The 24,631-nt window shown below is 42.5% G+C and overlaps 3 protein-coding genes across 3 annotated transcripts in view; all 3 read left to right on the top strand.

Annotated features, from left to right (window-relative positions):
• The first annotated feature begins 8 nt into the window (after window positions 1-8).
• On the top strand, window positions 9-7,429 carry ddx42 (DEAD (Asp-Glu-Ala-Asp) box helicase 42). The gene is made up of 19 exons (XM_031867881.1): window positions 9-82; window positions 1,033-1,248; window positions 1,368-1,518; window positions 1,620-1,681; window positions 2,073-2,109; window positions 2,496-2,648; window positions 2,765-2,869; window positions 3,099-3,218; window positions 3,328-3,504; window positions 3,625-3,753; window positions 3,851-3,950; window positions 4,035-4,082; window positions 4,184-4,281; window positions 4,584-4,860; window positions 5,012-5,238; window positions 5,346-5,456; window positions 5,615-5,722; window positions 6,026-6,566; window positions 6,678-7,429. The coding sequence occupies exons 2-19, from the start codon at window positions 1,040-1,042 to the stop codon at window positions 6,740-6,742; spliced, it is 2,718 nt and encodes a 905-aa protein (XP_031723741.1). The 5' UTR covers window positions 9-82; window positions 1,033-1,039; the 3' UTR covers window positions 6,743-7,429.
• Window positions 7,430-8,319: 890 nt separating this feature from the next.
• limd2 (LIM domain containing 2) lies at window positions 8,320-19,114 on the top strand. Its single transcript, XM_031867990.1, has 4 exons — window positions 8,320-8,526; window positions 15,691-15,735; window positions 15,889-16,025; window positions 16,141-19,114. The coding sequence occupies exons 1-4, from the start codon at window positions 8,524-8,526 to the stop codon at window positions 16,298-16,300; spliced, it is 345 nt and encodes a 114-aa protein (XP_031723850.1). The 5' UTR covers window positions 8,320-8,523; the 3' UTR covers window positions 16,301-19,114.
• Window positions 19,115-20,264: 1,150 nt separating this feature from the next.
• map3k3 (mitogen-activated protein kinase kinase kinase 3) overlaps window positions 20,265-24,631 on the top strand; it is a 17,784-nt gene continuing 13,417 nt past the window's right edge. Inside the window, exon 1 of the mRNA XM_031867906.1 lies at window positions 20,265-21,434. The gene's annotated coding sequence lies outside the window, so the exon portion shown is untranslated. The remainder of the gene's footprint in view (window positions 21,435-24,631) is intronic.

Consider the following 24,631-nt stretch of genomic DNA (forward strand, 5'->3'; position numbering starts at 1 on the left):
ACAGACTCTTTGCGCGCACTAATGACGTAAGCGCCTCTCAGTCTTCTGAAAACATTGGAGGTTTCACTGGCACAAGAAACAGGTAAATACGCCCTGTTTGCCCCTGTTTAAAAATATATTGATACATTCAGCCAACGGATAATGTTATCGTATACTGCGCGTGGTCGTGAGACACAGCCTAACTTCACCCAATTCACGGGGTGACGATCCTCGCACACACCTCTATCTCTCAACTCGGCCTCATTTTGCGGCCTTGAGCTAACGCTAACGGTACGTGTAGCGATGGCCAATGTTATGTTGTTATAAAGTTAACGATGAAACAAGTAACCGCCCTGCAGCCAGCAGCTGAATGCTAACGCTGTAATGATCTGTACCGTCGTGTTTAGCTAACGGCTAGTTAGCTTTAGGTTAACTCGGTTACGCCACTTTCTCAGTCTGATAACGTTTTCTCCTGCAGAACCCGACGTTAAGTATACCTAAATAATGTACTATTGCTTTTTGGAAAACTTGTGTGCCTCCATGGACATTAATTAAATTGTCAGTTAAAGCCTTTAACGTTATATTACAACATTCGTCTTCTGTTTAATCTGCACAACTACGACCGTTAGATATATAGTGTTACTTACGAAGACATTATGATCTTCAATGTTGGTACGATATATATATATATATATATATATATATATATATATATATATATATACACCACAGGTTATTGTGCTGATTTGAAAGACAATTAACTAAAAAAAAGTTAATTGTCTTTCTAATTAGTCATATTAGTTTATGACTAATAATCGGTCTAATTCCTAGTGAAACTGCCATCTTTCCTGAAAATACACCTTCCAATAGTGGTCCTTGTCTAAATGGCAAGATGAAGTGTCCAAAGTGTGCAGATAGGTCCCGCTGAAGAGAAGTTTCCATGATTCAGTGCTGAGTCACATTTAATTTGGAGTATCTTCAGTAAAGAACAAAGGCACACAAATAAATGCCAAGTGTTTGAAACTAGATTTGTGTATGTGTGTGTATTTACAGCACAGCCATGAACTGGAACAAAGGTGGTCCAGGTGTGAAGCGAGGGTTCGGATTTGGAGGATTTTCCCTCGCAGGGAAAAAAGAAGAACCGAGTGTTCCTCAGAACCCGAGCACAACATTCGGAACCCCGGGATCGAGTGGATACGGGAAGGGCCAGCAGCTCCCATCGTTCTACAAAATAGGGACAAAAAGAGCCAATTTTGATGAGGAAAATGCGTAAGTATTGCATCTATACAAATCTACTATTCTACATATATTCAACCCCTTAAGAAATAATATGATGATGTGGTGGTATTGAATAATTAAACAACTGCAGCGTTGTCATTTTTAACAAGGTATTTTGAGGACGATGAAGAGGAGTCCAGCAGCAATGTCGACTTGCCGTACATTCCAGCGGAGAACTCGCCCACACGGCAGCAGATGCAGTCTGGTGGTGGGTCAGACAGTGAAGATGACCCACTGGACGCCTTCATGGCAGAGGTTGAGGTGAGAAGAGACTCCACCCGCTGCCGGCAGAGCCAAAGTAGAAAATACTTCCAAATGCTGAATCTGCTGTTTTCTCTTCACACATTTTCTTTCCCCTGCAGAACCAAGCAGCTAAAGACATGAGGAAACTAGAGGAAAAAGAAAAGGAGAAAAAGTCAGCCAAGTAAGACTCAAAGTTTTCATTTATTTGATTTTTAGTCACTTCTGAGGTCATTATGTCGGTGCTTTAATTAAAATGTGCCTAGAATGAAAAAAATGATCCCCCACATAAATTAATATTTTGTGAGCGAAAGTGTAAGCCCCCTAATTTGAGATAATAATGCTGTAAACTTGTATGCTCTATTCACTGTCTTAACTACCAATAGCAGTTATCTTTATGCAATAATTACATCTTACGTTTCTTTGATTACTGGCACATCCAGCAATGTTTTTTGCTGGCTTAATAGATTTTATCAGGTAAGCACCGACCTTAGTCATGAAGGGTGTGTGGGCTGTCTTGGGTGTATGAACGAGCCGCAGGGAAGTTTTTTTTTTTTCTCCGCTTGTCATTTCAGGGGTATTCGTGATGACATTGAAGAAGAAGATGAACAAGTGAGTGAGCCCTCCAAAGTTCTTCATCTACTACATCGTTGCTCAGAGAGATCTCCAGACCAAACATCCCCTAAATCTACCCTCTAATGTTATAAAGCCCCCCCCCCCCCCGCCCTTCCCTCTATCTGACCACGCAGGTTGCATTTAGGATTATTATGATGGAGTTGTTTTTCTTGTGATCATTCTTGCTGTCTAGAAAGTGTGAAAAAAAAGCATGTTTTAATTGTTGATTTTATATTGGCAAGTAATACGATGATGACAGATTGTAAGTAATTTTTTCCGTCTGTTGAGCTGAATGTCTCCTCAGGTTTTTGTGAGTACCTGGACGCTGTGGTGAGCAGCACACCGGCTCAGGTTTTCACGTGAAATGCTGTGACTCTCTGCAGGAAGCCTACTTCCGCTACATGGCAGAGAATCCCACTGCCGGGCTGAGCCTAGAGGAGGAGGATGAAAACATTGACTATGACAGTGACGGGAACCCAATTGCCCCCACCACCAAGAAAATCATTTTGCCGCTTCCCCCCATTGACCACTCTGAGGTACGGTTGACCCGACTGTTTGAGTATTGTCTCAACTATGGATTCATATTCGATGTCTTTTAACGTGTGTCATTTGAGTGATTTTTGTTGCATTTCTTTGGTCTTTTTGTCAATAGATTGATTACCCACCCTTTGAGAAAAACTTCTTCAATGAGCATGAAGAGCTCATCAACCTGACTGGAACTCAAGTGTTGGAGTTAAGGCACAAATTGAACTTAAGGGTAAGTCGGGGATGCAAACAAGTACATAAATGTTATACGATAAACACGTCATTGTAGTTGTTACTCTCATTCAATCATTTTGTTTGGCCCCAATCCAATTTATAGCAATATGTCTCGCAGTGGTGACTATGGAAAAATCTTTGGAGGCATGGCTCTTCATCACGTCGTCGTCAGCATCATCATAACAGTCTTTGAGTTTTTCTTTTTTCTTTTTTCTGGTCTTTCTCAGGTGTCTGGTGCAGCTCCTCCAAAACCTTGTACTAGCTTTGCCCACTTCAACTTTGATGAGCAGTTAATGCACCAAATCCGCAAGTCCGAGTTCACTCAGCCCACACCGATTCAGTGCCAGGTATAGTGCCGATTTCATCTTAAGCTTTCAAAATTGTTCCGTGTTAAATATTTTCATGACGATTTCATGAAGAATCGTTGTTGTTTTTCCTCCTCGATCTGGGTTTTAGGGTGTGCCCATAGCTCTGTCTGGACGTGACATGATTGGTATTGCAAAAACTGGCAGTGGCAAAACTGCAGCTTTTATCTGGCCCATGCTGGTTCACATCATGGACCAAAAGGAACTGGAGCCAGGAGAGGGGCCCATCGCCATCATCGTGTGTCCCACCAGAGAGCTTTGTCAGCAGGTAAGAAATGGGAAGGAACTGAGTCAGACTTTGTGAATGTATAGAGGATGTTTGCTTTAGTATTAACTGAGAAAGACATCGTTAAGCGAGCAGGCTCACTAATATCTGTCACTTTACCAGATCCACGCAGAATGTAAGCGTTTTGGGAAAGCCTACTCTTTGCGTTCTGTGGCAGTTTACGGAGGAGGCAGCATGTGGGAGCAGGCCAAAGCTCTGCAGGAGGGAGCCGAGATTGTGGTCTGCACTCCGGTAAGAGACAAGACTTCGACCTGCCTCTTGAGAGGAAAATTCACGCTCTGCTGCTGCAACGAATGGGAGATTTACTGGTTTTTTTGTGTTTGCACAGGGTCGTCTGATTGACCACGTGAAAAAGAAGGCCACGACCCTGCAGAGAGTGTCATACCTGGTGTTTGATGAGGCAGATCGCATGTTTGATATGGGTTTTGGTGAGTTGGCATTATCATTGTTGCATCAACGATGTTTGAACCCTGTTTTGGCCACTACAGCTTATTTCTGTTTTCACCTTTCAGAATATCAGGTTAGATCTGTTGCTAGCCATGTCCGCCCAGACAGACAGAGTAAGTGGCTTTCCTTAAATATTAAGACAATGCCTCTTTGTCATGGATAGCAGGGCTTCAGAGCATTTCAAAATAATAATTCTTCATCTTTTCCTTCACAGCCCTTCTGTTTAGCGCTACTTTCCGGAAGAAGATAGAGAGGCTTGCCAGAGACATCTTGGTCGATCCTATCCGCGTGGTGCAGGGAGACATCGGAGAGGTGTGCAGCGTCGTCATACATTATCTGCAAGAGATGTGACTACACAAAGAGATACATTTGCTAATATAATCCTTTTTGTCAGTGTGTCTCAAAGACCCAAATCACAAATACAAAACTTGTATTTTAAACTAAAGTGTGAAGTGAAAATGTGTTTAAAAGGCACAGATAGTTGTGTCCTGGTAAACCTGAGCTATCGTGGCAGCAAAAGTTAAACGTTTTTAGGTGTACAATATTTACACTTTCATTAAAATGTAATAAAATAATATACCGCCCTGTTTGAATTACCTTACTTCTCTGACCAGGCCAATGAGGATGTCACCCAGATGGTGGAGATGCTGCGCAGCGCCACAGATAAATGGGACTGGCTGACCCGGCGGGTGGTGGAGTTCACCTCCAGCGGCTCGGTCCTCATCTTTGTCACTAAGAAGGCAAACTGTGAGGAACTGGCTACTAACCTGACCCAGGAGGGTTACAGCCTGGGCCTCCTGCACGGAGACATGGACCAGAGTGAGAGGAACAAGGTCATCAGCGACTTCAAGAAGAAGAATTTGCCTGTTCTGGTCGCCACTGATGTAGCTGGTGAGTTCAAGAGGAGCTGGTGATGGAGATGGGAGGAGGGTTTTTTTGTATATCGAGAGATGAGTTAAAAAAAAAAAAAAAAACCGATAGTATCTTAGTTTTATCAACATTATTTAACATTTTCCTGCTTCCTGTTTGCTTTCCTCCCAAGCTCGCGGTCTGGACATCCCATCCATTCGCACAGTGGTAAACTACGACGTGGCGCGAGACATCGACACGCACACACACAGAATTGGTCGAACTGGTCGTGCTGGAGAGAAGGGTGTGGCTTACACTCTCCTCACCAACAAAGACACCACATTCGCTGGTGACCTCGTGAGAAATCTAGAGGGAGCCAATCAGTCAGTTTCCAAAGAACTGATGGATTTAGCCATGCAGGTGAGAGAGATCAGTCAAAGAATCAACAACAACAAAAAAAAAGCTGTGGAGTGTTGTTTTTTTGGATTTAATGTTTTTAACTGTATGCTGCTCACATTTTTTCCCAGAATCCCTGGTTCAGGAAATCCAGATTCAAGGGTGGTAAAGGAAAGAAGATGAATATTGGCGGAGGAGGTCTTGGTTACAGAGAGAGACCCGGCCTGGGGGCTGAAAGTTCTGTGAGTTAATATTTGCCTCACCCTAAATCTGCTTTTTTTTCCCCCATATTGTGGGTACAATCGTAGTAATTATTAGTAAATGAACACATTATGCAGATCCATGGGGATATTTGGTGAAAAGTCAGAGATATGTGAGTAACTCTCGGGTGTTTCTGCAGGAACGCAGCGGCAACTTTTTGTCTTCCACTAGTAGCTTTGAAGGCTACAGCAAACCAACCAGCGGGGCGATGGGAGATCGCATGTCTGCTATGAAATCAGCCTTCCAGGTAGAACTCTCCATCTTCTCTACTTCTGTCGTAATTATGATGTCTTTATTAAATCTTTAACTTTATTTCACAGTTATTTATATTGTCTTTTTCATTTATGATACTAAAATACTATCGTATTATTACTTGTGTTATGGGTGAGAGAGCAAAAATTCTTAAGACCTCTTTAAATCAGCATGCTGTCACCACCCTGCAAATATATGTTTGTCATTTGCATAATTAGATTTTTTTTGGATTTCAGGATTCCTTGTTTTGCTTTCCAGACAGCTAATCTCTTCCTCTCAATGTCTCCGTCTCTTCTAGGCTCAGTATAAGAGCCATTTTGTGGCAGCGTCCAGCGGCCCCCCGAAGCTGAGCACTAAGTCTAACAGCTCGTCATGCTGGACTAGCGCCGGCAGCCTGAGTTCTGTGCCGACCGAGTCCCCCGATGGTGCCGAGCGGGCCCAGAGCGCCGCCTTGTCCATGACCATGTCCGGCTTCACCAGCGCTGGCACCCTGAGCTCTGTGCCCGCCACTCAAACCAGTTCACAGCCCAACTACCCTCCGCCCGCACCTCCCCCACAGAGAGACATCCCTCGGGACAGACACGGGGAGGACCGGGGGCGCCACGACAGTTACCGCCACAGCGACAGGAGCGAGCGACAAAGCGGGGAAGATCGATTCGGGGACCGGGATCGAGACAGAGATCGCGACCGCCACGGAGACCGGGACCGCTACAGCAGCAGCCGCCACGGAGATAGTCGTAATGGAGACGGAAGCAGGAGGGAAAGAGAGGATCGGAGGAGTGAGAGGGACGGGGGAGACAGGGGGAGTGGAGAAGGGAGGGACAGAGAGGATCGGAGGAGTGAGAGGGACGGGGGAGACAGGGGGAGTGGAGAGGGGAGGGACAGAGGAGAGGATCGTAGGAGTGAGAGGGACGGAGGTGACAGGGGGAGTGGAGAAGTGAGGGACAGAGATGACGATGATAGCTTTGCGGTCCCTGAGCCACCAAAGCGTAGAAAGAGTAGGTGGGACAACTAAAGAAAACAAATAAACACACCAATAGAATAATATGTGCAACTAACTGCTCCATGATGAGCGTGTCTGTTGTGTAGGCAGATAGCAGAGCATATCAGAGGCTGGCACAGGACCATAAGGGGGGTTTGTGGACTTTGAATAAAAGTGTACAGTGAGGTTGGTTAGGACCTCATGAAGAGTGTCAGACAGATCAACACGAGCAGCTCAGAGACGGTCACTGTACATTTATCATCAAGACTGTTGTAAGTCAGCAGGATCAAACAATAGAGCTGTAATGAATCCTGCCGTCAGTAAACAATTCAAAACTAGGATCATGTTGGTTATTGTCTTGTTTGAGCTCCTAAAATGCTTTCGTGCTTGTAAACCTGAGGCTTTATTTTTGTTCCTGATCCTTTGCAAAGAGTGTTTGTGTGTTTTGCATTTTGTCGATGTACAAAATTAACTCTTAAAACTGTTTAATTTACAAAAGCGCTCTGTGAGGATTCACAGTCTCGCACACACACACACGTATGTTAAAACTATGTAGCTCTTTCTGTGTCTTGTATTCAAGTTCTAGTGGAGTGTCTTTCTTTGGCATTTAAGTTTGTCTATGCTTTTCAAGAAAGAAACTTGTTTGTATGTTTGGAATTTGAAGTGTTCATTCACACATGGAAAATTAGGTTTTGATTAAAAAGATTCCTTTGGCGTCAACTTTTGTATCTTCTTTTCTATGTCACAATATGCTTATGCAGTTGAGTTGTATTTACTCGCTGTGACCACTGGGGGGCAGAATTTAATTGCCTTGAACGAACCGTTACCTCCCTCTGTTGTTTCAGTCTGATGACAAAGGGAATGTTAATAATAGTGATAATGTGGAGTTGTAGCCTCCGACAGTGAAATTCTACAAATATTGTATTTTTACTCCACTTCTTGTATTTGATAACTTCAGCTACCAGTTACATTGTTTATTTATAGTAATACAAAATATAATTCACAATTAAGATGTGATGTAGTTATATTTAGTTATTGTCATATGCACAACAATTACAGAGAAGCAGTGAATGAAAGTCTGATTTACTAGAAAATCATTCAAGTAAAACAATCTAAGACCGAAGCGCAGAAGTTAAATGTATAGATAAAATATAACTCATTTTATAAAACAATATATTTGTGGTAGTCACAAATGTATATATTAGATATAAATATAAGATAAGACTTTAATCAGTGTATTAAATAACTAAATTATCCCCCTTAAAATGATGTACCAGTTAATGCATCAGTAAGTTAATATACATTATGAAATGGGCCTTTGTGCACCATGAGTAGGCTACGTGTACATTTGGGTCTAAGTATATTTTGATGCCAATACTTTAGTATAAAGCAAACTTTTGAATGCGGAACTTATGCTAGTATTTCTACATTGTAGTAATACTATTTTTTTCCGAATGTAAAAGCTAGTAGTACAGCACTGGAGCTCGTTGTGTGGTGGGGTAATATCTACATAAAAGCCTGACAGCGACATCCTTGTTTCCACTATTAGTTGTCATTTGCCCGACAGACCCTGAATGCGCCATGAGCAGATGAGAACCAATAGCGCGCGACATCCTGCCGGGGAGAAGAAAAAAAACCGTTCTGTTGAAAACGGAGACGTGAGGCGAAGCGGAGGGTAGAAACTCACCGGGTTAGGGGACAAAACGTCTACAACAAAAACCTCGAAAACCTGAATGAGAGAGCAAATATATCAACCTCCAGCCTCTGAGTGAACAGACGTTTATCGGCCAGCGTGTCGCAGACAAGAAGCACAGATGGTGAGAGTGTGTTTTAATCGTCTGTTAGTCTGCAGCCTCCCTCCGCTCCTCTCCTCTCTCTTCTTTTTGTGTGTGTGATGAGGTGAGGTGATGATGTCCGTCCACCGGCTAACGGGGCTAGCTAACCGGGAGCCGGTCGGTTGTATGTGGTCTTATTGTTGTGTGTAAATGCACTATTTAGATATTGGTTGTATCAAAGCAGGCTTTTGTGTTGAATTTGAGGATAATTTAAACGCCCCGTCGTGTTCCTCTGGAGCTAGCAGTGTTTTAACGTCTGTTAGTTAGCTAGCTTGCTGGCTAATTAACGTCAAAGAGGATTTAAACTCACTGAATCATACATTGAAAAAAAAAAAAAAATACTCCATCTAATATGTGTAGCCATATGTATAACAGATAATTGATTTAATTGCCCTCCCCTATTAGCCGGATTGTAAATTGATCTGTGGTTTTATATTATGTTCCGTTATTTTTTATGTTTTTGTTTTGTTCGACCAGCAGTTCAAATTCCAATCCGGAGCAGATTAGTGTGTTTTTGTTGTTGTTGTAACAGGCTCCAACCTCCCCAGTGTTGCATTAAGGTCTTTAGTACAGCAAGTACAGACAGTGAATTAGTCTGTAATAGGGATTTAACACCACGCACCCTCAACAACATTGACACATTTAAACTAAAGTGGAAACCACATTTTTGTATTCGTTTAAATTGGTTTAAATTCCGTTACTATGCAATATCTATGGTGGAGGTGGGAAGTTTACAGCACCCCTCTGATCATAAGATTTACCCAAATTTATGTTATTGAGACATTCACATTTGTATCCTGGTTTTAAATTGTATTTTTGATATAACATTTTAGAGAGAAAATGGTGAATCCTGGTTATTCCCATCACCATATAGCTACATGGTCATAACTAATGAGGTTCCTGGTCGTCTCTCTCAGCCACTCCTCTTTGTTCACACTGATCAGAAACCTTAAGGAGGTCTTTACATGCCACAGATCCTCCAGCTAACATATGCAGGTTTCCCCCAAAGCGTATCCAGGTTTTATCCCAGGATAAGGTGCTGGTATACTGCTTATGAACTCGCCTACAGCTGAGCATCTGATTAACACCAAATGGATGAGAGAGTGGAATAAACCTCATCATTATATTTTAAAACCCATGTAAGAAAACACGTGTTTCCCTCTTTGATACAAATCGGTTGCCTGTGTTAGTGTTGTTGAGTCGTTTACAAACTGCTCTGAGGTCTGGTAAAACCACTTTGTATCCATCCAGGGACCCACATTCACAAACAGCCTGTCATTATAGCCCTGGCATATGGCGGGAAGGCTTAAGTAAGTATACGGTCATTTTCATTTCCTGCCACTGTCAGTGTGGGTCTAGCTGACTGTAGTTTTAGTCAGAGTTGACGGCACAGATTGACACGCTGCTCTGCCGGCTGCTTTACGTCAGTATTCTGGTGGATTTACGAGAGAAAAGAAATAAACAAATCATGCAGATTTAGACAAAGCACGTCGTACAAAGCGGCAGCGAGGACTAATACCATTTACTTTGTTTGACCATATGCTCTTTTGTCAAACGGTAACCATTAACGGCACACAAACCTGATTTGTTGGGCATGTCAGAAGAGCCATATGTTGTTTTCCCTGCTCTCAGATGTGCAGAACAGTATTAAATGGGTCGCCAGAAGGCTAAAAACGGTCAGACTAATAGTTTTAACTGTTCCATTCATTTACTGTATCACAGTCAGGCGTTACTTTGAAAATTAGAACTATAGTCCGGGTGTTGGTGTGAGCAAAAGGAACATAAAGCTTATCTCAGGCCTCTAAAAGGTGTAGAGGTCTCTCTGTGGGATTAAAGGCTTTTCAGTGATACTATTTGTTGGCATTATGTTTGTATCGGCAGCTCTCTGCTGCTTGAAATCATTTGTGTGAATAGTTTCAGCAACAACAAGCATCTTCTCACATTGCAAAGCATCTCTGTGGCTTTCAGCGCTGCTCTAAGGCAGGCTATCTGGTTTTGAAAGGACCTCAGGGCAGACCGGTTAGAGAGACTCGACGTGTAGGGTTTCCCCTCAGTGTCATCCGTCAACAGCAGCCACCCGAGGAGCCACATTTTGAAGTCTGCAGAGCTCAGTGGGAATCGACTCACTTGTGACTTCAATGATCTGCTTTTGATCTTTGGGAACTAACTACTTAAGGAGGACTTTGGTGGAGGAAAAACAGTCTAAAACGTCGAGTCCCTTGTCGACAACGTCTGAGCTCGCAGTTAAGCGGCCTTCACTGTGTGATGTAAATTTTGTTTGATCGCAAAGCAAATATTTGCATGTGCATTTTTTTTATTTTTTATTTTTTGAAGGTGGGACAGGGCATGTTTCCCTGAATTCCAGTCCTGGAGGAGCATTTGGTTGTGAAATGTCTCCCCCTGTTCTCCAGCGAGTGATAACATCTGATCAGAAGTAGCACTTCAGGCTGTTTCTTCTCTTCCTTCGGCAGCAGCAGCCTCGCTTTCTCAAGTCAACACAGGCTCCACATCTTCAACAGATTCTTTCACTGGTTTTCTTCTTTGCAATTTTAAGACGAAAATATAAACAGAGCAGCTGCTGCAGCAGCATAGCGGCACCAGCCATTCGTTTTTATGAACATTACAGGTTTGAACCACATTTTGGTTTAAGAAAAATAAAACTGAGATTTATTCATTTGTTCTTTTGGAATAAACGTTTTATTTGGCTTTCTGACTTTATTATTAGTATGTGATTTTACAAGATGTTTTAATTGGTGTATTAGGTAGATCTCTGACACAAATGATGGAGAGAGGACCTAAGTAGTTTTTAATTGTGCCCTCGGGCAGCTTCTTTTCACACGGTGTGAGGAGGGCTTTCTTCTTTAACAAAGTTAGACAGAACTTAAGGTTCTCCGAGTTGCTGACTACTAATTGATGAAGTATAAATCTGTTTTCTATAATAATCTGAATATATTTATAGTGTTGACTGGACATTTAAAGTTGAGCCGTTTTGAAGCACTTTAAAGACTTAAACATAAACAAACATTTAGATATATCACTTAAACGGTTTTATCCGGATCTGTACAGCCTCCCCAGATGGGAAGTGAAAAATCAAAGTGTCTGCCCGGTGTCAGCTGACTAACGAGACATGCAGACACTCAATGCCCTGTACCTCCAAGCAGAGAAAAGTGCCCCGTCACATACAGGAAGCTGAAAAAGGGAAGAGAACTAGTGGCTGATCAAACGCCCCGACGATGTGATCACTCTGCAGACCGGTGTGAACCTCCATCTGCACTCTGAAGGATGTTTCATCCACCTTTCATCAGTTCCACAGCCAGTCAAGTGTCAAAACCTCAGCTAATACTTGAGTTTGTTATTAATCCTCTACCAATCTTGAGTTGGAGGTTTTTTGTTCTTCTTGCCAGTTATCTTTGCCACATGACGTGCTTCATCTCTTCATGTAACAGAGTTATTGATGGAAAGCTGCTGTCAAGGCGACCCTGTACGTCTGACCTGCAGCAGCTGGTGTAGTTGTGGGATCAGTGCCCTGGCCTGCAGGTCCAGAAAGTGCAATATAAAGTAAAATATTACACTTAACACACATGGTTTATGTTGCTAGTACTGGACTGGAAAATATTGCTTACTGATGGATGTGCTCATTAACACTGTTTTGGTTGCGTATTTGTTCTGTTTTTTCTCCATCTCTGCTGTCCCAAACGATGATCACGTTTCTAAAAATAAGGGACGAGAGACAGAGTGGGAGCCTCGTTTTGGATTAATGACATAAGACATTTGTTAACATAGCGCCGGCCTGCCCTTCTAGGGGCCTGCTGCAGTGAATGCTGCACCACAGTGTGAATTCAGAGATGATGGAGTGTGAAGCAGGGAAGATCTGTCCAATTGTCTTGTGTCCATCAGCACTGGGAACAGAAAAAGAGGAGTTACTTCTTCCCATTTGAACTCTTCGTGAACATGTTGACCTTTCGCCCTCGTGATATTCTTTAGAGTTGTTGTAATGGTTATAAATGGCTGTGATTTACATCAGCAGATAGCTCTCTAAACAGTGACGGCTCTGGTTTGTACTGGTTTGGACTTGCATACATTATTTTTGAGGTTGCTTTCTTAACTACATCCTATTGACATTTAGCTCCCCGGTCATGTGGGTGGTCTGCGGCCTCCGGGGGGCAGAAGGCAGTGGGATTTGTGACAGTAATGCTGTGAATGTTTGACACAAAAAAGGTTAAACCCAAGCTCGTCCTTCAAGCTCACTAAGGGACAAGTTCTTCTTCAAGGAATAGCTGTTTACCAGCTGTGAAAGGTGTGTAGTTGAGATCAAAATGACGGCGGAGTTCAAAGATGCCGTGGAGCAAGCAAAGACGCCGGAAAGTGAGGTGGTAGGAAGTGGAGGGATTTAAGCGAGAGATCTGCGCTGTGATGTAAAGAGTTGGTAACTTTTGTCGCGAGAAGATTTCACTACTTGTGTGAAAGTGTTCTTTGTTTTCGGAAAGACACAACTCTCCAGCTGGCTCCGGCTTCTCGCACACTGGTATGTCAAGTTGCTTTGCAGTTGAAACAGTGTTTGGCTGAGAAGATAGGTAATTAACTACACGACAAACCCTCTTTATTTACGTTTACATTGAACACCTTGTTCTGTGGTCATTTCCAGCCCCTCCACGTATTTGGTTCTCCTTTTTCTCTTTTATGAGCCAGTCAGGACTCTAGAGCTAATCTGTGAGTTGTGTGACTTCTGAACGGAGATCATAAATCTCTTGTAGTTTATTCACTCTGCAGCTAAAGCATCCGTACAGAACTGGCAGTCGTCAGCATCTGTCATTTATTGGGATGAGAGTCAGGGAGGACTTCAGCTGCTTCCCCCATTGGGACTCTGCAAGACGGAGGAAGCCAGATGTGTCACATCAACTTCCTGCGACATTCGAGCTGATTGGTGGCAATTGAGAGACTCATGCACATATAAGGTAAAAGAAGACAAGATGGCACAAGCTAATCTGAATTCTTCCGGGAGGTCTGCGTATGTTCGGAATGCATGCCTACCCCCTAACATGGTAACTAATCTTGCTGCGTTGTTTTTGCCACAAAAAAAAGGAAAAAACAACACTGGCGATACTTTGCCTTCACTCAGATCAGCTTTCCTTATTTGACTGCATTAAGTTCATGATTTCACATGTACAAATGAAGCCTATATTTACCTGATTTTACTGTTCTTACAGCCTCCCGCTGACACAAACCTCTCCTACAAATGTTCTGTGAGAACCTTACACATTCAAAGTGTTAGATAACGTTGAGGAGATCAAAACCATGTCGGCTCCTGCTGCTGCAACAGGAAGTGGTCTTGCATGCAGTCTAACCGGCAACGTGTGAGCAAGCCTGCTAGCTTAGCCTCAGCACATTAAACTGAGCTCAAGAGGAGTCGGGGACGGAGAGGAGACGGTTGGGATGTGATTGCATCGACAGGAAGCTGCATGGCCTCACTTAATGAGCCCATCACTTCAAAAGCATGTCATGCGGTTCCCGTAAGTGCAGAAAACAGCCTCGCTGCTTTTTCCTGCTCTGTTGTTAAGTGCTGCATGAAATTAAAAGGGTGAAAGTATCCATATAACTTGAGACGATATGCATTTGTCAACTGATCTCTGGTTGTTAGTCTTTGTATGGATTTGTATACGTCTTTGTCAGCATTAGTCGTGTGCTTAATACACACTGAACAGAGGATATCTGTACACTGAGCTCAAATGTATTCATACTATACTCTTCTTTTGAATGTCATTTTTCATGGCAAGTTAAACAAAAGTTTCGGATACAGGCCTGAATATACAAGCACCAATCGGTGACATAGTTTTTTGCTCATTATGAAGTAGAAGTAAATTAGCTAAACTAGCCAAAACAGACACCCAGCTTCTCTGTCATTGTCTGGGAAATGTACGACGTTACATATAGATATCCTAATTACAGATACTGTGATTATATTTCTTCCAAGTAAAAAAAGAAAGAAGTGAAACACACTTTATCTCAACCTCTTTATGAGGAAGATGTCTGCACATTCACCATTTCCAGTCATTTCCATCACTGTGGTGGACTCTTGGTGTATTCTGTCTACAAAGCAAGATATTTTGCAAGTCAAAGAGTAATGGACCTGGAAAAAAAGTGAGAATCAGCAGTTCCCTTATGATGCCAAAGATCTCCTTCTCTTTGCAACTCTGACACCCCCCCCCCCCACTCCACCTCCACCACTTCCTCCAGCTCCAGCCAAACTGCCTTACATAACGGGGCTTTAGCAAAGTCTGCAGTGGACTTTTCCCCCCTCGCCTAAACAGAGGCTGCCCTTCTTCCCCGCACACTCGCTTTTTTCCCCCGTGGCAGTTACTGTGTAACCGTCTGAATGTCTCTCTGTCTGATAATTATCCGCTTGAACTACCTGTTAGCGCTGCTTAAAGATGTGGCCCGCCACGCTCGTTGCTGTGCACTCGAGTAGGCAGATACAGTCATTACTACTGAGCAACTTCCTCCGGCTTGAGATGGTACAACCGCAACCATCGGAGCACCTCGGGGGGGGGGGGGGGGGGGGGTAGTCTTTCAATTAATCCAGAGGGAAATGTGGTGACGTATGTTAAAATGGCAGCCGGATAATTAAAGAGTACACCTACAAAATTGTGCAAGAAATGCCTCATTACATTTATGGATTGCAAAGTTAGAAAGGGGAAGACTGTCGTGTTGTAATCTCCCACCATTTGTAAGAGACTCGGTGTGATATTTCCTTGTGAAGTTTCCTAACTGGATGCCGGGTTCTGAGGCTGTTCCGCTATGTTGAGGGCGCCCCCATGCTGAGCGCCCCACAGCTCGGCTCACATGAGCAGACAGAAGGCACCTGATCCTCTCCCAGGGGTGCAAAGAGACAGATGGAGCAAATAGAAAGAGGGTGGGGGGATGGGGGGGAAGAGAGATGGGCTTGACGATACAACACACTGGTAAAGGTAATAAGAGGACAGTGAAGAATGCATTCTTCCACCCGTGTGACGTCAGTTGCTTGTAATCTCAAAGGACTCGACTGTGATTTCACCGAATATCTGTTGTTGCCAATTTAGAGCACAACAGGAGTCGTTATACACATGTGACATACACATTGTTTAAAAGTTCTTTTCTTTTCTTATCCAGGACACCAGGAACACCACTGAAGAGAAACCTGTCCAGCGATCTAAGGTAAATATATCTTTTCTTTCTCGTCCTTTAGATCTCAACAAAGACCAAAGGACGTCTTTTACTGCATATTTTTTTGTGTCGTTTTGTAAACACCAGCTTTCATCTCAGAGGATCATGGCCCTCGGTAACAAACCTGTATGTTCATGTGCTCAGTCCTTCAGCTTTAAGACCCAAAAGGAAGTGTGTACATCATGTGACAAAACGGTCTACCCGATGGAGAGATTGGTTGCCAACAACTTGGTCTTCCATTCATCATGCTTCTGCTGCAAGCACTGCAACGCCAAACTCAGGTGACGATCTGCATTGTTTTCCTCTGTGTGTACTTGACTTTCTCCTTTTTTGTTTGTATATAACTGCTTCATTCCGCTCTCTCTCTCTCTCTCTCTCTCTCTCTCCCACCTGCAGCCTTGGCACCTTTGCAGCTCTTCAAGGTGAATTTTACTGTAAACCCCACTTTCAGCAGCTGTTCAAAAGCAAAGGCAACTACGACGAGGGCTTCGGGCGCAAACAGCACAAAGCGCTCTGGGCCTCCAAGGAGTCAGAGAATATAACGAAGACGGCATAATCCCGTCTGCATCCCATCCCAGCCATGCCTCTTTCTTTTCCTCCTCTTAACACCTCCGACACATCACGACGAACACGCGCCTCATATGCTGAGGCACTGTTTTAATCTCCCACGCGCTCACTCGCTATTTAAACGCCATCAGAACAGATACATGCACAAACAAACAGCATGGAAATGACTGGCCAGTCATGATCCATACCACTTACAAAACAAATATGATTTTTGTGGATATATTTTGGGTTCAATTTAATTGATATCTGTATTTTCTTCATTTTATTTTCCAATTCCCTGTTTGGAATTGGTAGTTGATTGTGACCAAAAGCCTTCTTTGGTATGGCGAGTGTAATAATAATAATAATATAGTCAGTTTTTCTTTTTGATTCTTTTTAATAATTTGCACCCTTTTATTTGTGTTAAATAAGTAAACCGTATGCTCAGGCACACATATCAGAGGGGTTACAGAGCATCCGTGTTTGTCAGTAGAGCATACACTCAGGATTTAAGAGATAACATTACATCGTCTCACTCACTCTAGCAAAACACAAATCAAAATAACAGTCCTCAGTATTGTGACTTTGCTGTCAGACAGTTGTCAGTTTGTTAGGTTTCGTATATTTGAGGAACAAACAGGGTACAGAGTACTGTAAAAAAAACACAACGGCACACATCAGCAACAGCTCACCTCTCGTGTTTTTATTTTTGTGTTACGTTTAATTATTGTCCGCTTCATCCCACGGTGTGTTCCTGTTTTATTGACCACTGTGAGTCGTATCCTTGCATGTTGGGATGACTGGGTCTTAATAGCCTTATCTTATGACTGTATTGATCTGTTTGTGTTGTGAATGACTCGTTTCATTTGATGCATAGCGACTCACTTTTTAAAGGTTTTTAGAAGCACTTTGAGTTTGGATTTGATGTCTCGGCATAAGTGGATACCTCCGGGCTTTTATTGATGGTTGAAATTTTAATGAAATCCTCAGATTGTGTTTTGTATACTATCCGTACGTAGAGCTGTAGTTTGTGATTAGTGAACATTCCCCACCGTACTGTACTCTAGTCTTTGCACATATGACCACACATGATCACCAGACGAGATAAACACAGGGAACCTGAGGCCTTGTCCGTTAACACCCCCCCCCCTCACTCCGTCGGATGAAACGCCTCAAGAGGAGCTGTTGGTTAAATTGATAATTACATTTCTGTGATGGACGTAGCTCGAGCCTTGCAGGAAACCACACAACTGTGTTCCTTCGTCATTTCACGCTTTTGTCAGTTGTTGGTCGTCTTGTGGTGATTTTTTTTCCCTGCTGTATTTGAGTGTTCATATAGCTGGACAGTCTTTTTTTGGGGGGGGCAGGACGTAGACAGATCCAATCACAGTGTCTTGAATATCCATCCCCCCCAGTCCCATCCCTTAAGCGTGGACAGGTTTCCTTTACATGAATGCCTTCTTGTTCTCATCTCCTGTCTTATTAGCTAAATGCATCTTAGCACCTGGACCTATTTCTTATTAATATTGAACTTGCAGCAGGTTGGCTGAGGGAGGGTTTGTCACTGTATTGGTCCCCCTGTTGTGCTCCTGCATGCTGCATGCAAAACACCCCCGGTGCAGAGCACCCCCTGCTGGACAAAGTGTGACAGTAGTGTTTAGTGTGAGAGAAAGAAAAAGCGAGTCGCCCCTGAACTCAACATAGCCTTTTATTCAAAGTTTTTGAATAGGTTGCCTCGGTCCGCAGTGCAGATACTGCACTCCAGACACTTTTCTTTTGTTTTATTCCAACACCTAAGACAATATGTCCACATCTATATTTCATTCTCTTCAAAGAATGAGTCTAAAGCCATTCAAATATCCCGTTTTAGTAAATGTCTGAATACCACTGACACTTGACTGACACTTGAATGACACAAAAGTTTACGGTGAATCTGAGCACGCTGTGCAGAAGAGAAAGCTACACTTGAACAGATGGATAAGTGCTACTTTTTTTTTTAAAAGAGAAGCCTTAGAATACAAATAGCTGAACTTATCAAACAAGTCCTTTTGAGTGCACAGATCCTAACAAAGTCATCTCCTGATTATGCCTTTTCAAAACAAGACCTGCTTAGTTTAGAGCCCCACTCTTTAACATAGGATTACTTTACTCAACCAGCAGACATTGTTTTCCTATCTAACCACTTTTTATCCACAAAAAAATCATTCTAACTCTGTGTACATTGTATATTTCTTTTTCCTTTTTTTTAAATTTCAAAATCATCCTCTAAATCCCTGAGAAATATGCTTTAAAATCAAGAGTAATGTATCAAGAAGTGCTGTCTTTGTCCTTCTCCGTTAGCAGTTCGCCAAGGTACAGCTGCAGAATCTGTGAATTGCAACTTGTAAGTGAAACGGGAGCAGACGAGGTACACTAGACGCTGGTGCCGAGAGGCTCGGGTGAATGATTGCAGCGTAATGTCGTAAATGTTCGAACGTGTGAGTCATTTCATTTTTTGTGCTTATCTTGACGTGGACTTACTTTTCAATGCTGTTGTCATCGAGACGTCTTAAGTGTATGCATCTTTGAAAAATGTATTCTGTACAGACATGACCTGTGGATTGAGGTGGCCTTACAGCAAAGGACGCTTGAACTGTTTTCAGTCGTTCTCCTCTATTCTCCCTTCTCTCTCTCTGTTGCTTAGTTGTGGTATGGAAGTGTAACATTTTGAAATGTAAGCGCCCCCCCACCCTTTCTACGCCAACATACACAATCATTTTGTGCATTTTTTTTTTGTTTTTTACATGCTTTTGGAGAAAAAAATAAAATGCTGGTGTTGATTTAATGCAGTGGCTTTAGTGTGTTTATTGACGTTAAGATAGCTGAATCCTTGAATTCACTGGAGATTAATGACCGAATGTCTTCGCTCAAGGATATCAAAATGTTTAGTTCTTGCATGGTTACATTACCATCGGTGTATTTCTACTTCTACTAACTACAATTCAGAGGGAAATATTGTACTCCACTACAATTATTTGACGGCTTGAATTATTTATTACTTTACAAATTAAGATGGTTACAGTTTCACAAATCAGAGGACTTGCTGCTTTTCTTTTGAATGATTTCAGTTTATTTCTAATCATTTTGAGGTTTGGACTGTTGGTTGGACGTAACAAACGTTGGTGTCACTTTCATCTCTGGGTAATTGTGACGGCATTGCTCAATACTTTTTGAATTATTTACAAACCAATCAATCGATTTAATGGCAAAAATAGTCGGCAGATTAATCCCTAATGAAAACAACCATTGGTTGCAGTCCTATACTAAATCGTTCACAATGAACTCCAACTACTTCAGTAAAATCCTGCTTTTACATTAATTAACGAGTAATAATTATCAAATTATATGCATCAGTCACAGGTACTTGTAGCTTTTTCTCCAGAGACAGACTTTAATCCTACTTTATACCTATACTCCACTACATTTCAGAGGCCTTTATTATCACTACTAGTTACTTTACAGATTCAGATTAATACAAAATATAATCAACAAATATGATATATTATAGATTAAGCAGCCTGTCAGTATATAAAATTAGCGCTACCTTTACCAACTGCAAAATGAACATGATGTACACATTAATGCATCAATAGTTATAATCCAATATATTATTCTGAAATGTGCTGCATAATGAATATTACTTTTGGTACTTATGTATTATATTTTGATGCTGACACATGTGTATTTTTACTTAAGAAACCCGTTTAATGCAGGACTACTACTTGCAACAGAGTATTCCTACTCTGTGGTATTTGTACTTTTACTTAAGTGAGTGATCTGACTTCTTTCTCCACCACTGTTTATTGCATCAATTAAGAGGCAAAAACCTGTGTTTAAGTGCACATTTGAAACCACGATTTTACTTACAGCTTTGAAAGCAGCACAGAATCACGTCACAGCTAGTCCTTCCCCCACATTGTGCGCGCGCCTGCAGAAACAACAGCGCGCGTCCGCCAACTGCACGGCTTTTATTTAGATAGTTTATAACCAGAAGTCCCCCTGAGAATAAACCCATGTTATCGTTACACACGTATGGACGACGGCAAAGTGAAGCACTTGGAGGACATGGACGCGGCTGTGGAGGACAGTTTTCACCACTTGTTGGAAGCTTAGAAGCGGGTTCCGGTGGCGATATTTTCTCTGTCAGGAAGTTTGACGTCCTCGGTTGAAGATTAGGAGCGTTTCTTACTTTGTTTTGTTTTTGGGGGTAAAGTTGTAGAAACCTCACGACAACTCGCTGACTCTGAGAAAAGACATTAAAGTCAGTTTGGCTCTCACATGAATGTAGGAACCAGAAGCTCTGCGAGGTTAAGTGTATAATAAACGTAACGTTATACTTATTGGGGTTTTTTTCTGCTTGCGTCATTTTAGCCAGTTTTTGCGCTAAATTAAATTGCACTTTTTTTATATGCCTTTGTGCATCATATATGCTGATGTTAATGGACATATCCAAGTTGGTATATGCGACGTAGTTATATTCAAAAATAAAGATATCTGCAGTCTGGACTATTCTGGACTCCAACCTGGCAACACAGAGGAGGAAAATCTGCAAACTTAGCAGGAAGAGAGGCGATCAAAATCACGGAAATCGTTCATACTCATAAATGGATTTCATACAGGCCACACGGTTATTGTTGCACCTTGTTTGGTAGTTTTCGTGTCCCCGACATGCGAGCCTGAACGAGTTGGTATCGTGTGAGTGTGTGTGACGAATGTGAAAATGTTTTGGAAATTTAAGTTTTCCAAAGACCCGCGGCTGGAGCGGAGCAGAGGTTTATCTTCGGGACACATCTGGAGCAGCCTGATGTAGGCTTGTTTTTCCCTCCATCGGAATATTGTCTCTGCAACACTCACAGCTGTCTGATGTGTTATTACTGCCTGGACATTATCCGTTTGTTTTCCATTTAAAAAAGACCAAATTACCTGGCGGGGTCAGCCCCGCCATGGGGACCCCTCTCACGCGCTACCCGGTGTGTCGGTTTGACTGATGGGACGTGATCAACGGCTGGACCTACTGCGTCGTCCCAGCCGCGAGAAACCGGTGACCGTGGTTGGGTTGCACGCGGGAGAAGTCTTGTCCTGACGGAGGTCGTCAAAGGCGACAGGTGAGGGTTGTGCACGTGACAGGGATGACAGGTATAAACTGAGTGGAATGTGCTGCGTTCAGGTCGTGTGGGGTGAAATTGTACTGTGAGGTCTTTTCAATGCAACCCAGTAACAAGAACAAAGTATAACATAGTTTTCTTGTCGTAAAAAATATATATTTTCCAACATGAATTCCTATATTTCAGGTGACTCCTTTATGTAATTGTTGGCCTCAAAGTCGTCAGATTAAAATAAACAGAGTGTCTAAAACTACTGTAATAAGTCCTTAAAATAAGTTTATAAATTGCTGAAGCTGTAGTTGTTAAAGCCTTCGAATCCCCATTCAAATAACTTGACTTCAATGTCCTCTATGCTGCAACTATGCTTAAAAAAATCAGAGCAGCAGAGGAAAGATATGATGACAATTAATCCACCAATAAATACACATCTGCAATCAAGTAGAGCGCTATGTGTGCTGTACAACACAAGTATTTTGCTTTAAGACTCTCAAATGTATGACTCACAAAAGTCCTTTTTTGTTAAGTGTAAAAAAATGTATAGACTCTAAATTACAGGTGTAATCATGCATGTACCTGAAGAGGCCTGTTTGACAGCTGTGTTTGCAATTACTGTTGTATACAAACATACAACTGCATCTGGAAATATTGATAACTTTAATGTAGTTGTTGTTTAGTGTTTGTCCACGCGCCACAGGAGCAAACACATTTGCACAAGTTAAAATCCGTACATACAAATTTTAAAGTGAAGTTACAGTTATTCCCATGTTACATGAATGCAGCTCCACATGCATGGAGTACTACACAGTCTATGATGGAGTATAAACAGCTAGCTTGCTAATGCAGGCAGACGACGACAAAAACCTGTTATCTGCGTATTAAATAAAAGGGAATCAATATAAATGTGCCACAGTAACACTAGCTTCATTCATTACTCATTCTCAAATCTTCCAATCTAATCTCCCCTCAAACCCACATGTGATGCTGTCATGGGTTGTAATAGCCATCTTTTTCTGGAAGACAAAAGATAGCTGTTGGTAGTTTTTGTGGTTGCCACCTGTATAACCGGCAGGTATGGACCACAGATGAACTTCATGAACTTTTGAAATCTAAATTTGAAAGTACAGTATCTGTATGTATGTGTGTTTATTAAAACACTACAAAGGGCATTGGAAACTGCAGCCAAGGCAAGTGCCAGCGACTTGTCGAGATTGCAATATTTAAATGCGGTGGGTTACCCTAAACCCAAAACACACGTGCACCTGAAACAGGAGATTTTTGCTGTGAAGCACTTAGTCCAGATGCATGACCGGCCAGAGACAGAGCAGGAGTCGTGGCTGGGAAAAACGGCCTCAGACTAAACACCTCTCAAAGCAGACAGAGGAGAGGGGGAGAGGGGGGGGAAATCCATGTAAATCCTGCTAGTCCTGGAAATGTGATACAAGGAAAATAAAGCGGGGCACAGCTGACCGGAGTGGTAGAGCACAGCCTCCTCCTCCGTTGAATTCCCCATATTCCACCTGGGAGGTAATTCAAATCAAGAGAAGTAAGTAGGGAATGGACAGAGAGGGTCGTTGTTGTGTTGTTGACTTTCAACCACCCCTTGAAGTGCTCAAGTTGAGCTGTTCTCTCCAGATCCGGCACCTCTAATTGCTCTCTTTGAAGAACATGTGGTGGGTAGAGAGAGAGGAAATAATGGCTGTCCTCAAGTGACTGTACATCGAGCAACTAGTGGGGCGATTATATGGCCCAAGCATGAAGCTCAAAAGGGTTGAAGGACAAAAGTATTTGGCAACTACTCCGTTGCGCAGGGGAACATGAAAGCGGCGGAAGCTTGAAAGCAACGTGGTAACGCTCCGACGACCACAGACGGACATGCCCGGCATTCCTGTGGGTGATTATTACCCAGAAATCCACAGAGTCAATGAGTTGCCCTCAGGTACCGATGCTGCCCATGTTTTCTTCTCAGACAGCCTTTCCCCACTGTGCAGACATCGACCCGCAGAGATGGTTGCAACCTCCTCTGTGGGCTCCATCATCAGACTCTTCAGACTCTACTCATCCCGGTCTCACCTTCTGATCGATCTAATGTACATGTGTGGATTTGCTGCAGTATATTTTGTGGGCAAGCTGAAGCACATGTTCAAGGTGCAGCACTTGCTTTGTTAACAGTGGACTCTGGTTTATATCTCTCTATTCCATGACTTCTTAGAGCAGTTGTGGGAATTTACTGAGAGGCTAATCTTGTTTGACTCAATATGGCCATATATATATATATATACAGTTTAAAAAGTATAAAAAGTGTTTGCCCCTTCCTGATTTCTTATTTTTTTGCATGTTTGTCACACTTAAATGTTTCAGATCATCAAACAAATTTAAATATTAGACAAAGATAACACAAGTAAACACAAAATGCAGTTTTTAAATGAAGGTTTTTATTATTAAGGGGAAAAAAATCCAAACCTACATGGCCCTGTGTGAAAAAGTGATTGCCCCCCCCCCTGTTAAAACATAAATTAACTGTGGTTTATCACATCTTTGGAAAGCTGAGTTTAATTTCTCTAGCCACACCCAGGCCTGATTACTGCCACACCTGTTCTCAATCAAGAAATCACTTAAATAGGACCTGCCTGACAAAGTGAGGTAGACCAAAAGATCCTCAAAAGCTAGACATCATGCTGCGATCCAAAGAAATTCAGGAACAAATGAGAAACAAAGTAATTGAGATCTATGAGTCTGGAAAAGGTTACAAAGCCATTTCTAAAGCTTTGGGACTCCAGCGAACCACAGTGAGAGCCATTATCCACAAATGGCGAAAACATGGAACAGTGGTGAACCTTCCCAGGAGTGGCCGGCGACCAAAATTACCCCAAGAGCGCAGCGACGACTCATCCAAGAGGTCACAAAAGACCCCAGAACAACATCCAAAGAACTGCAGGCCTCACTTGCCTCAATTAAGGTCAGTGTTCATGACTCCACCATAAGAAAGAGACTGGGCAAAAATGGCCTGCATGGCAGAGTTCCAAGACGAAAACCACTGCTGAGCAAAAAGAACATAAAGGCTCGTCTCAGTTTTGCCAGAAAACATCTTGATGATCCCCAAGACTTTTGGGAAAATACTCTGTGGACTGACGAGACAAAAGTTGAACTTTTTGGAAGGTGTATGTCCCATTACATCTGGCGTAAAAGTAACACGGCAT

This window comes from Anarrhichthys ocellatus, unplaced genomic scaffold, assembly GCF_004355925.1.
Source record: "Anarrhichthys ocellatus isolate YVR2014 unplaced genomic scaffold, GSC_Weel_1.0 scaffold40, whole genome shotgun sequence".
Classification (NCBI taxonomy): Eukaryota; Metazoa; Chordata; class Actinopteri; order Perciformes; family Anarhichadidae; genus Anarrhichthys; species Anarrhichthys ocellatus.

What these genes read in the sequence shown, in the direction of transcription:
- ddx42 (XM_031867881.1), top strand. Translation starts at nt 1,040, where the DNA reads ATGAACTGGAACAAAGGTGGTCCAGGTGTGAAGCGAGGGTTCGGATTT. An exon ending in CCTTCATGGCAGAGGTTGAG is followed by an intron (nt 1,519 to 1,619) that starts GTGAGAAGAGAC and finishes TTTCCCCTGCAG; the next exon opens with AACCAAGCAGCTAAAGACAT. An exon ending in TGCAGGGAGACATCGGAGAG is followed by an intron (nt 4,282 to 4,583) that starts GTGTGCAGCGTC and finishes TTCTCTGACCAG; the next exon opens with GCCAATGAGGATGTCACCCA.
- limd2 (XM_031867990.1), top strand. An exon ending in AACCTGTCCAGCGATCTAAG is followed by an intron (nt 15,736 to 15,888) that starts GTAAATATATCT and finishes TCATGTGCTCAG; the next exon opens with TCCTTCAGCTTTAAGACCCA. An exon ending in CACTGCAACGCCAAACTCAG is followed by an intron (nt 16,026 to 16,140) that starts GTGACGATCTGC and finishes TCCCACCTGCAG; the next exon opens with CCTTGGCACCTTTGCAGCTC.